General features: G+C 67.5%; 1 protein-coding gene across 1 annotated transcript; it reads left to right on the top strand.

Annotated features, from left to right (window-relative positions):
* The first annotated feature begins 5,408 nt into the window (after positions 1-5,408).
* On the top strand, positions 5,409-7,431 carry CDKN1C (cyclin dependent kinase inhibitor 1C). Its single transcript, XM_058304966.2, has 4 exons — positions 5,409-5,563; positions 5,758-6,376; positions 6,813-6,954; positions 7,065-7,431. The coding sequence occupies exons 2-3, from the start codon at positions 5,767-5,769 to the stop codon at positions 6,947-6,949; spliced, it is 747 nt and encodes a 248-aa protein (XP_058160949.1). The 5' UTR covers positions 5,409-5,563; positions 5,758-5,766; the 3' UTR covers positions 6,950-6,954; positions 7,065-7,431.
* The last annotated feature ends 3,297 nt before the right edge of the window (positions 7,432-10,728 follow it).

The raw sequence follows: 10,728 nt of genomic DNA, 5'->3' as shown, positions 1-10,728 counted from the left end.
TGGCCCGGTGGGCAGAGGTGCTGGCCATAGTGACCCCACGTGCTCATCAAGACGCCTGGGGGGCGCCGTGGCCGGGCGAGCAGGGAGGGGGGATCTGTGCACTCCCGGATTTGTTTTTCTCTGGCAAAGCGAGCAGCTGGGCCTGGGGACGCCCTCCTGGCTTCGACCTGCGGGAGGGGAGGGGGAGCCCATGGGCCCTGAGACCCCCCCATCCGTGTCTGTCCCTGGGGACCCCCCCCCCCCCAGCCCTGAGAGGGTCTGGCGGGAGCCTCGGATGCCCAGCTGGCCCAGTGTCCCGGCCTCCGGGGCTCAAACTAGTCAAGCCGCAGGCAAGCTGCGTGAGGCCGGAAGTCCCCCCACCCCCCTGGAGACCCCCGAGAGGAGCGGCCCAGGGCCCCTTTTGGAGGTGGGGTGGCCGGCTGTCGGCGTCCATTCCCGGAACCCGCTGGTTCCTTCCCGCGGCCGCCCGGGCCCTGCCCGCCCCTCCCGCCGGCTCCGGGGAGCTGGGACCACCCCCCTGGCCGGGACCCCGAGCACAAGGCAGCCCCTGTAATCGGAGCTCGCCAATCGCGCTCTGCGGCCTGTGGCCGCGTCTCCAGAAGGCCAGCACCTGCGGAGGACGTGCCTGGCAGCGCCCCGAGAACAGCCCGTCCTGGGGGGCGGGGAGGGAAGCGGCGCGCGGGAACTCGGTGCGGGAGGACGTTCTTGCCGCGCCCGGCCCCTGGGCCGCCGCCAAGCGTGCACCGGAAAGCTTCCCCCCGCGCCGGGCGCCGAGGCTGGGCCCGCGGCCACGCGGCCGCCCCGCAGCCCGGGGCCTCCCGGCTCTCGGGTTGGGGGTGGGGGGCGGTTCCCGTGGGGGGGGGGCGGTGGCGGCCACCGGCCCCGTTTTGGGGGGAGAAGGTGGAGGCCGGGAGGGTCGCGGCTTCCCCGGGGTCTCCCGCCGGCGGGGGCAGCGCTGGCTCCAGCTGGCCGCTGCCGGGCCCAGGCCCTTGTCCAGCACCCACCGTGGGGGACGGAGCTGGAGGCCGGGGGGAGGGGCGCTGGTGGGCTGGAAGTGGCCAGGCTGGGCCCTGTGCCGGGAGCAGACTGGGCGGGTGGGAGCCGGGGGCCCTCGGGGGGGCGTCCCAAGCACGGCCGGCGCAGATGAGCGGGCAGCCGGGGAGGGTGGCAGGCGTGGGGAGCCCGGGTGCAGCGGAGGCGCCCGAGACCCGGGGAGGGTGAAAGAGGGCCACGAGGAGGTTGCGGTCAGGGCCCCCACCCGAAGGGCGGTGGGGGGGGGGGGTCAGACACACAGGCTGCCTTGCGGGTACGCCCCTCGCCTCGCAGGCGTTTCCTCGAGCCTTTCCCAAGCCCCCCTGCCTGCAGAGCACCCTGGGCCGCCCCTGCAGCGGCCCCCCTCGGGCACCCCCCAGGCCGAGGAGGTAGACGTGGGGTGGGGGTCTCTCCCTGGATTCTGGGTCGGCAGGCGGCGGCGCATCCCTTGTCCGGTGCGCCCTGGCCTCGCTGGCGGCCTCCTTCCCTAGCCCCCACTGTGAAATAGCCAGGACCTCCGGCCGGCAGCTTCCTGGCGGTGTGCTGGACGGGGCACGGGGGCCACTGCAGGGGCCGGGCGCCGCCTGGGCCCTGGGGTTGCTGGCGGGTGGGCGGGCAGACCGGGCTTCAATCCCGCTCCAGCACCCGCACGCTGTGCGACCTTGGGAAAATCGCGTGGCCTCTCTGAGACTAAGGAAAGTGCTCCCCCAAGGCCCAGAAACTCTTTCTGGAACATTCCTCCCTGCCAGTGACGGGTTCCTAGCAGGGAGCGGGCTCCAGTGATCCAGAGGAGTCTGGGGGGGGTGGGCGCGTGGCCCGTGGCCCGTGGCCCGAGGAAAAAGTCCTCGAGGCCTTGACTCCTTCCCAAAGAGACGCCCCCCCCCCCAAGGCCTCAGAATCGGGGAAGGGGCCCCGGGCCGGCTTTCCCAGGCGGGAGACGGGGCTCGGCCGCGCCCCTGCCCTGGGCCGGGTGCCCCAGGGCTCCGATTTCGGGTTCCCGGGGGAGGCCAGCTGCGGACGCATTCCTGACGAGGCCGGGGGACAGCTGCGCAGCCCCCGCGCGGGGCCGGGGCCGCGGGCCGGGGGCGGCCAGGTGAGGCGCCGTGCGCGCGCCGGCCGCCAGGGGGCAGCGCGGGGCCGCGGATGGCGCCGGCCGCCTCCCCCGCCGGCCCGCCCAGCCCCGGCCCGCGCGGCTGCCCGTGGGGGCCCCCGGGGGGCGCCTGGTGAGCGGCGCCGGCCCAGCTGCCCCGGGCGCCCGCGGGGCCGGCCTGGGGGCTTCTGCGCGGCGCTGCCCGCGGGGGGGCGGGGGGAGGGGCTGCGGCTTGGCAGCACGCGGGGGCCCGGGCAGGCGGGGAGGCGCCCCCGCCCCGCCAGCGTCCCCCGCGCCCCGGGGGCGTCCCCCCCTGCGGCTGCAGGGACGTGTACGTGTGTGTACTTTGCCAGTGTTACCAATAAACGAATAAATATGCTTTGAGAAAGCCTAGGGCTCAGGGTGAGGGGGCGAGGGGCTGACGGCGGGGTCAGGCCGGCCTCGCCCCCCAGGAGCAGAGGCAAGTTCTTACATCTTCCCAAGCCCCGAGTCCTCATCTGCAAACGCCGAGGGGAGCGAGCCTCTGCCCCGCGGCCAGCCCGCAGCCTTGGGGGCCGAGGGCACAGGCCCTAGTTCCCCGTCCCGGCCGCCCTCGGGGTGCACGGAGGCTGCCCGCGGCCCCCAGGCAGGGACCTAACTCCTTCCACCTCCAGCCGCTGCTCTCCCGCGGGGTCTTGGGGGCCTCCCTGGGGCCCCCGTTGGCCGGCAGAAGGGGGCGGGAGGGGGGAAGGACCGCAAGGGTGGTTTGGCTGGGCCAGGCTCGGAAGGGGCACGTGGCACTCCTGCCATGCTGCGTGGCACATCCTGTCACGTGACTGGGAACCGTGGGCTCTGCTGGGAGGAAGACAAGATGGCCTGGTGCACAGCATGTCGACTCTGTCGCTCTGCTGGATCGGGCGAGGATTTCAGGAGATTCCGTGCAAATGCTTGGGGGGGGGCGGCCGGTCCCGCACAGAGCCGGGTGTTCCGCTCCCGAGTGGCCGCCCCACCCCTGCACGGCCAGGCCCCCGGGAGCCAGCACCCCTGGCCATCCTGCAGCAACTCAGCGCACACAGATTGTTCCTTTTGTTTCCTTTTTCTTAGGATATATTTTTAATTACAACATAGAGCCTGGTCGTTGTATCCAGACCAGATGTTTGCTTGCCTTGGGGACCCCCCCCCCCACGGGGGTGGGAGGTGGATAAGGCCCCTCTCAGGGTCCCGGCCTTGGACTCCCCGGTCCTCGGCAACAGGGCTGGGGGAGCAGGGCCCTCCCCATTCCTGGGTCAGGGTTGAATTCACCAGTCAGGGCCACACTCCATCAAAGTCAGGGACTCGGAGTCCAGGAAGGCCACCTCAAGGCTCCAGAGAGACAGGGATGGGGTCCCCAGGGCCCCTGGATTGCTTCACATTAAACTGGTCAAGTGGAGAAATACAAGTGGGAAGCCCCCCTGGGCGGGGCACGGTCAGCTCCTGCTCACTGAGCTCACTGGCCGTCCGGAGCCCAGGACCAAGTCCTCTGGGCGTCTTGGGGGGGGGGGCAATCAACAAAGAGCTGGGGTGGCGGTGGGTGCAGCTCGGCCTCCCTCCTGGTGAAAGTGACAGCCTCCGAGCAAGCCCTGGGCGGGGGCTCCCAGCCTGCCCCTGTTCTGGCTCCAGCTGGCAGGCTGGGGATTCTGGAGGATTCTAGAGGCTTCTGGCGTTGCCGGCAGTTCCTTGCCTTGTGGCCGCAGACCCACCCACCGGGGGGTGGGGGCTGGATGGTATCAGCCCTGTCGAGGGCCCCCGGGACCTGGGGAGCGTTTGTCAGCGCCCCTTTATTTTCCCGGAGATAAAACATGACAGCAGCCCCTTGAGCTGTGGGCTGTTTGGAATATACAGTACAGAAAGGATAAAGAAAACAAGGCAGCCAAGTGCTTGCACGCACGCCCCGCTCGCCTGCTCTCGTGGCCGGCCGCGCTTCCAACGGCACCTCCCCGGGCGTCGGGAGCCCCTCGCCTCCTCGGCCAGCTACGCCACGTCCCTCCCCCCGGGTTCCTGACTCTCGGAGCCCACTCCTTCCCACACACTCGCCTGCCGCCCTGGAGGCCCCTCACCTGCCCTGTGGCCTCCCCACTGGCTCCTCCCCTGTCCCCTGCTGGCAAGGCTGAGCAGGTTGACTCAGCCACGGGGGCTCCTTCCACCAAGGTCAGAGTCTCAGAATCTGAGAAGGCCACCTTTCAGGGGGCTGGACCAAAGCAGGGTCCTGTCTCCGACCAGCTCCCCCCCGTAGGAGGCCCTTCCCTCTCTGCAAACCTGTGGCGGGACCCTCTGACTAGCACACCTGCCCCCCCCCCCCAACACAGGGGAGCTGTGTCCCCACCTGGGTCCTGCACGCTGCCCTCCCTCCACGGACAGGCCTGTGAGCGTAAAGGGCAGCCAAGCCAGACCCCACTGTGGAGCTTCCGCCCTGTCCCTTATGCCCGCTCCGCATTAAGCTCCCGCAGCGGCCTGGGGGTGCTGCGCACGGGGTGGGTGATCCGGGGGCCCTGCGTGTCGTGTGTGTCGTGAGAGCTGGGCTGCTTCCCGGCACTGGGCGGGGTACTGGAGAGAGGGGGACAGGGATAGGCAGGCACGGTGGGCCCCGCGCAGCCAGGCTCAAGCTCCAGGCACCCGAGGACGGGCTCCCGGGGGGCCCGCCCCCCACCCCGGCGGCCAGGGCAGCGCCCGCGCTCGGCCCGCGGCCCAGCAGGTGTGCTCCAGCCCCAGGTGCGCGGGCAGCGCCGCGGGCCGCGCGGGGGCAGCCGCAGACCTCGTCCCGCCCGGGCCCGCGCAGGGCCCATCGGGCAGCGGCGGGTGAGGTCCCGGGGCGCGCCGAGCGGCGGCGCTGGGTGCCCGGGAGCCGGGCGGGACGCCGGGCCTGCGGGGAGGCCGCCGCCCGCGCCGCCGCCGCGCAGCCCCCGCCTGCAGACAAAGGAGCCGGGCGGGGGGCGGGGGCGCGGGGCGGGGGGCGGCGCGGGGGATGGGGCGAGGGGGCGGGGCGCCGCGGTGTCACGTTACTGCCCGCAGCGCCCTTTAACTCCCTCCCACGCCCCATTCACCGCCCCCCGGCCCGCTCGCCCGCGCCCCGGCCAATCAGCTCGCGGCCCCGCCGCGCGCCCCGCCCCGGGGCCCGGGTGGGTGTGTGCGCGCGGCCAATGGGCCGGCGGGGCGGGGGCAGCGCGGCGCCGGCCAATCGCCGCCGTGTTGTCGAAACAGAAAATACTATTTCATGCTAATCGCGGCGGAGCCCGCGCGCGCGGGGCGGGGCCGGCGCGTATAAAAGGGGCGTGCGGGCTGGGCGCTGCACAGGCCAAGTGCGCTGCGCTCAGGTTCGCGGGCCAAGCGGTCGGAACCGAGCGGTGGGCACCGAGGGGGCGCGGCCGTCGGCCGGAGGACTTCAGACAAGCCACACTGGGAGCGGTTTTCCGCGCAAACAGCCAGGTAGCGGGCGCCTCCGCCGTGCCACCGCGGAGTGCGCCCGCCGGGCTGCGCGCTCGGGGTCCCCTGCGCCTGGGGACCCCGAGCGCGCCGCCCTCCTCCTCGCCCTCTCCTCCCCTGCCTTCCCCTCTCCCCGCCCGGCCCCCGCCGTCCTCCCCGCCCGCAGCCCGGTCCATGTCCGACGTGTGTCCCCGCAGCACTTCGCGATGGAGCGCCTGGTGGCTCGCCGCACCTTCCCCCTGCTGGCGCGCACCAGCGCCTGCCGCAGCCTCTTCGGGCCGGTGGACCACGAGGAGCTGAGCCGCGAGCTGCAGATCCGCCTGGCCGAGCTGAACGCCGAGGACCAGCGCCGCTGGGACTACAACTTCCAGCGCGACGAGCCGCTCCGGGGCCCCGGACGCCTGCAGTGGACCGAGGTGGACAGCGAGTCGGTGCCCGCCTTCTACCGCGAGACGGTGCAGGTGGGGCGCTGCCGCCTGCTGCTGCCACCCCGGCCCAGGCCCGCCCGCGTCGTGGCCACCCCGCCCCCGGGGCCGCCCGCCGCCGAGCCGCTCGACGACGGCGAGGAGGAGGCGGCCCCGCCGCCCGCCGCCCCGGCCGCGCCGCCCGCGCCGCCCGCGCCGCCCGCGCCGCCCTCGCCACCCCCGGCCCCGGCCGCGGCTGCGGCCGCCGCGCCCCCGGACGACGACGAGCAGGACGCGGCCGCGGCGTTCGGAGAGCCGCTGGCCGAGCAGCAGCACTCAGGGATCGCGGGGCGCCCCGCGCAGGCAGCGGCGGCCGCCGCGGCCAAGAAGCTGCCCGGGCCGCTCATCTCAGGTGAGTCCCGCGCCGCCCCGCCCCGGCCCCGCTTTGTCCGGCCGCCCGGGCGCTCCCCGGCCCTCGGGGGCCGCGCTCGTCCCCGCCTCCTCCGTGGCATTAAAGGGCCCGCGCCGCCCGCCGCGCCCGCGCGCCCCCGCCCGCAGCGCCGCGGGACCCGGGGCCGCCCGCCCGGGGGGAGGGGGCGACGGCGAGCGCCGCGCCGCGGGGCCGTGGGGGGCGCGGCGTCGGCCTTGGCCGCGGGCGCGCGCGGCGCCGAGGGGGTTAAGTGCGGCGGCCGCCCCGGGGGGCTTGGCCGCGGGACGAGGGGAAATGCTTACACAGCACATTGCGCGGCGACGTAAACAAAGCTGACCCGCCGCGGACCTCGCGGGCGGGACGGCGCCCCCGCTCCGGCCGCCCGGCCCCGCCCCGACCCGCGCCGCTGTCCCCGCAGACTTCTTCGCCAAGCGCAAGAGACCCGCGCCCGAGAACAAGGCTGGCAATGAGGTGCCCGCCGGGTGCCCCTCGCCCGGGGCTGCTCCCGCCGCTGTCAGCGCGGCCGAGCAGACCCCGCGCAAGCGTCTGCGATGAGCGAGGTGAGTGCCGGGGCGCGCGCGGGGAGGGCGCGGGGTGCCCGCCGCGTCCCCGCCGCGCCCCCGCCGCGCCCCCGCCGAGCCCCTGCTCACCACGCCTCTCTCTCCCGCAGACCCGCACCGCGGAAACCTCGAGGATCCCGTCGGGACCCGGGAAGCCTCTTTCACGCGACCTCGGCTGGGGCCGCCCATGTAGCAGCAGCCGGCAGCGGCCGGCGCAGAGTAGCGATCGGTTTATGTCTAAAGATTATGTTTAAAGATTGAAAACTGTGCAATGTATTAATACTTTCTATTATACCTTCAATGTATTCTGCATGGAGTACACTGGTCCCGAGGTGTGAAGCTTTAAGAGTCATTTATATAAAATGTTTAATCTCTGCTGATCTCAGTGCAAAGCAAAAAAAACCAACAAAACTAACAAAAAAAGCTTAAAAAAGGACAAAAAAGAAAAAAAAAGAGAAAAAAGGGAAAAAAAAGCTTGTATATTTGTACAAAAAGCTTAAAAAATTATGCTAACTTATATTTTCTATTTATGCCAGGCGTGGGCTCCTTTGCCCCGCGCTGGCAGGGCCATTGGTTATTATGCCAAGACACGGTCGCCCGCGTCTGGCCACTGACAACTGGCCATTTACTTTCCATCTGACCGCGGGGGAGAGAGGGTGGCTCACCAGCCCTACCTGCCGTACCAGCCCATCTAGCTTGCTATCCCTTTGCTCTATCGCTGTCTTTCTTATTTTCAAACTTAGAGACAAATCTGTTAAGGCGCAAAAAAAAAAAAAAAAAAAAAAAAAAAACCAAAAAAAACCAAAAAAAAGCCTCCCGAGCCGTCTGTGCCACAGCCCTGGCGCCTCTCAGGTTGGGTATCGATGAAGGGGCCCAGCAACGCTGCACTGCGGGTCCCTCTCTGCTGGAACCCGCCCTCTGCTTGCTTCTCCTGCACCCCAAAATGCCAGGGAGGCAGAACAGCGCACCGGGGCCCAAGGGGCAGCGGGGGACTCTTGTCCCTGCTGTGTGCCCGAGAGGGAGGGGGCTTTCTCCTGTGGCGTCGGCCCCTACCAGCAAGGGAGGCCAGAACGCAGGACCCTCGCCATCCATCTTGGGGCAGGGTGGGCTGGCGCAGGCCGCCGGTGGGGACTTGGGCGCAGTGGCCCCATCGGGCCTGGGTTGGCACATACCCCCTCCTGTCTGCTGCACTTTAAGACGGAACCCCAACTGCTGGGGACCACCAGCCCCAGGGCGGGACACAGGACACCCTAGGGCTGAAACACAGGGGCGCCTGGTGGGGGCTGCGGCCCCGGGGAGCTGGGGGGAGGGGCGGCCCTCGGGCCTGCGTGGCGGGACATACTTCCAAGCCGTGTCCACTCCTGCACAGGGTCCTGTGGGCCCCATCGGTCTCCTGGGTTTACACTGTTCCCTTCTAGTCCAAAAGAAGAGCACACATTTTGTATAGCTGACCCATAAACCTCTGAAAATTACAGCAAGGGTGACACAAAACAGCAAAGACAGGCGGTCCCACTGCGCGCTCGCTGCTGAGCGCGGCAGGAGATGCGGAAAAAGGGGGCATGTTTTTGAAGTTAACCTTCCTGGGCCTGGAGGCACCCCCCAAGCTCACACCCCACACTGGTCAGGGACAAAGGCCCGGCTCAGCCACTAGGTTCAAGATGTGCCCAGACACGGAATTAAGCAGGGGAGGGAAGCGGGAGACGGGGATCACCCGGGGGACAGCAGCGCCCCGACCCTGCCGCCCGCAGCTCCGTGGCAGTTCTGAACAGGAATTGGGGGCCGGGGTCTGTCCTCGGGGGCGCAGGAGAAACGCTGCCGTGTTCTGGGGGGGCAGGGCCACCCTGCTCAGCCTGCCGGACGCCGAGAAGCACGGCGGCGTCCACGGTGGGCCCTGTACATGGGGCAGGCGTGCCGAGGGGGCTGCTGGGCCCTCGCTCACGGCTCCCCCAGTTCCTGTCTGTGAAGGGTCTGGCTGGGGTGGGGACGTCCGCACCGGCAGTCACACCTGCCCAGGTCTGCTCCCGCGGCAGGTGGGCCAGGCCTGGGCGCCCTGCTCTGCGCCCCACGGCCCGGCCTCCAGGCACGGAGTGGGGGTCTGCCCACGGGCCCGAGCCTGCTGGTGGTGCCTCTCGAGGGTGACTTTCTCAAAAACAGCACGAGGGCTGCATCGGGTCCCCCCCTTCTCCTTCCTGATTCTGCAGACACCCCCAGAGCTGTGAGCCCGGCCTGCTTCCTGGGTCCAGCGTTGGCAGCTGCTAGGGACTGGTGGGGGGCGGGCAGTACCCAGGGGTCGGTGTGATTCAACACACTCCAATGTCGGTGCTTTTTGGGGTGCGCCTGCCGGGCCGCCCCTTGCCCCCACCCCCTCCCATTGGTTTCTGGTGCTTTCCTGGGCCTGATGAGTGGTGGCCAAAGGCTGGGCTTTGTCTTCCAGGCAGTGGGGGACCCCTGGAGGGAGTGAAGCTGGGGTGGCAGGAGCTAAAGGGGTTTTTGTTTATTTTTAATTTTTTAATTAAAGTCAATAGATCACAAAAAATATCACATTAAAAACCTAAGGGGTTCCCATAAAACCCACTCCCCACCCTCCACCCCCATCATTTTTGTAAACTGTATTTTTTTGAAGATATATACATCTCAAAAAATGTTACATTAAAAAACATAAGAGGTTTCTGTATACCCTCCTCCCCCACTCCTCCCACACCAACAGCCTCCCCCATCATTGTGGCACACTCATCGCACTCAGTGAACACATTTTGGGGCGCTGCTGCCCCACAAGAGTAATAGTTTACCCTGTAGTTCACACTCTCCCCAGTCCATTCAGTGGGTTAGGGCAGGATATAGAATGTCCAGCGTCTGACCCTGCAATATCATTTAGGACAACTCCAAGTCCCCAAAATGCCCCTCATCACATCTCTTCTTCCCTCTCCCTGCCCTCAGCAACTATTGTGGTCACTTTCTCCACCTCAGTCCTACAGTTTCTTCCATTACTAGAACATAATAGTCCTATAGTAGAATATCAGTAAGTCCACTCCAGTCCATATTTTATTCCTCCATCCCGTGGGCCCTGGGATGGTGATGTCCACTCCACCTCTAAATTGAGAGGGGGCTTATATTCCACATGGAGATTCTCCTGCTTGCAGTTGTAGGCACTCTTGGCTCCCTGGTGTGGTCGTTGACCACCTTCACCTCCCTGTTAGCTGACCTGGGTAAGACCAACGAACCAGAGAGTAGGAGTCGCCTCTCTGCTGAGGCTCAGGGCCCAGCTGGCACATGGACAGTCCAGAGATTCAAGTCCCCTGAGTATATGCCATCTGAAGGGATTTTTATTTTTTTAATTAATTAATTACTTTTTATTATTTATTTATTTTTTCCCATATACCCCACTCCCTACCCCCCACCACATCATTTTTGTAAATTGTATTTTTTTGAAGATATATACCTCACATAAAAAATGTTACATTAAAAAATGAGTTTCCCATATACCCCCCACCCAACCCCCCTGACCCACTCCTCCCACACCAACAGCCTCCCCCATCATTGTGACACACTCATCCCACTCAGTGAACACATTTTGGGGCACTGCTGCACTACACAGATAATAGTTTACCCTGTAGTTTACACTCCCCCATTACATTCAGTGGGCTATGACAGGATATAGAATGTCCAGCATCTGACCCTGCAATATCATTTAGGACAACTCCAAGTCCCCAAAATGTCCCCACATCACATCTCTTCTTCCCTCTCCCTGCCCTCAGCAACGATTGTGGTCACTTT

Source organism: Dasypus novemcinctus, chromosome 10, assembly GCF_030445035.2.
Source record: "Dasypus novemcinctus isolate mDasNov1 chromosome 10, mDasNov1.1.hap2, whole genome shotgun sequence".
Taxonomy (NCBI): Eukaryota; Metazoa; Chordata; class Mammalia; order Cingulata; family Dasypodidae; genus Dasypus; species Dasypus novemcinctus.
The sequence above is the reverse complement of the archived record's forward strand: the minus strand, read 5'-3'. Positions and strand labels throughout refer to the sequence as shown.

What these genes read in the sequence shown, in the direction of transcription:
- CDKN1C (XM_058304966.2), top strand. Translation starts at nt 5,767, where the DNA reads ATGGAGCGCCTGGTGGCTCGCCGCACCTTCCCCCTGCTGGCGCGCACC. An exon ending in GCCCGGGCCGCTCATCTCAG is followed by an intron (nt 6,377 to 6,812) that starts GTGAGTCCCGCG and finishes CTGTCCCCGCAG; the next exon opens with ACTTCTTCGCCAAGCGCAAG.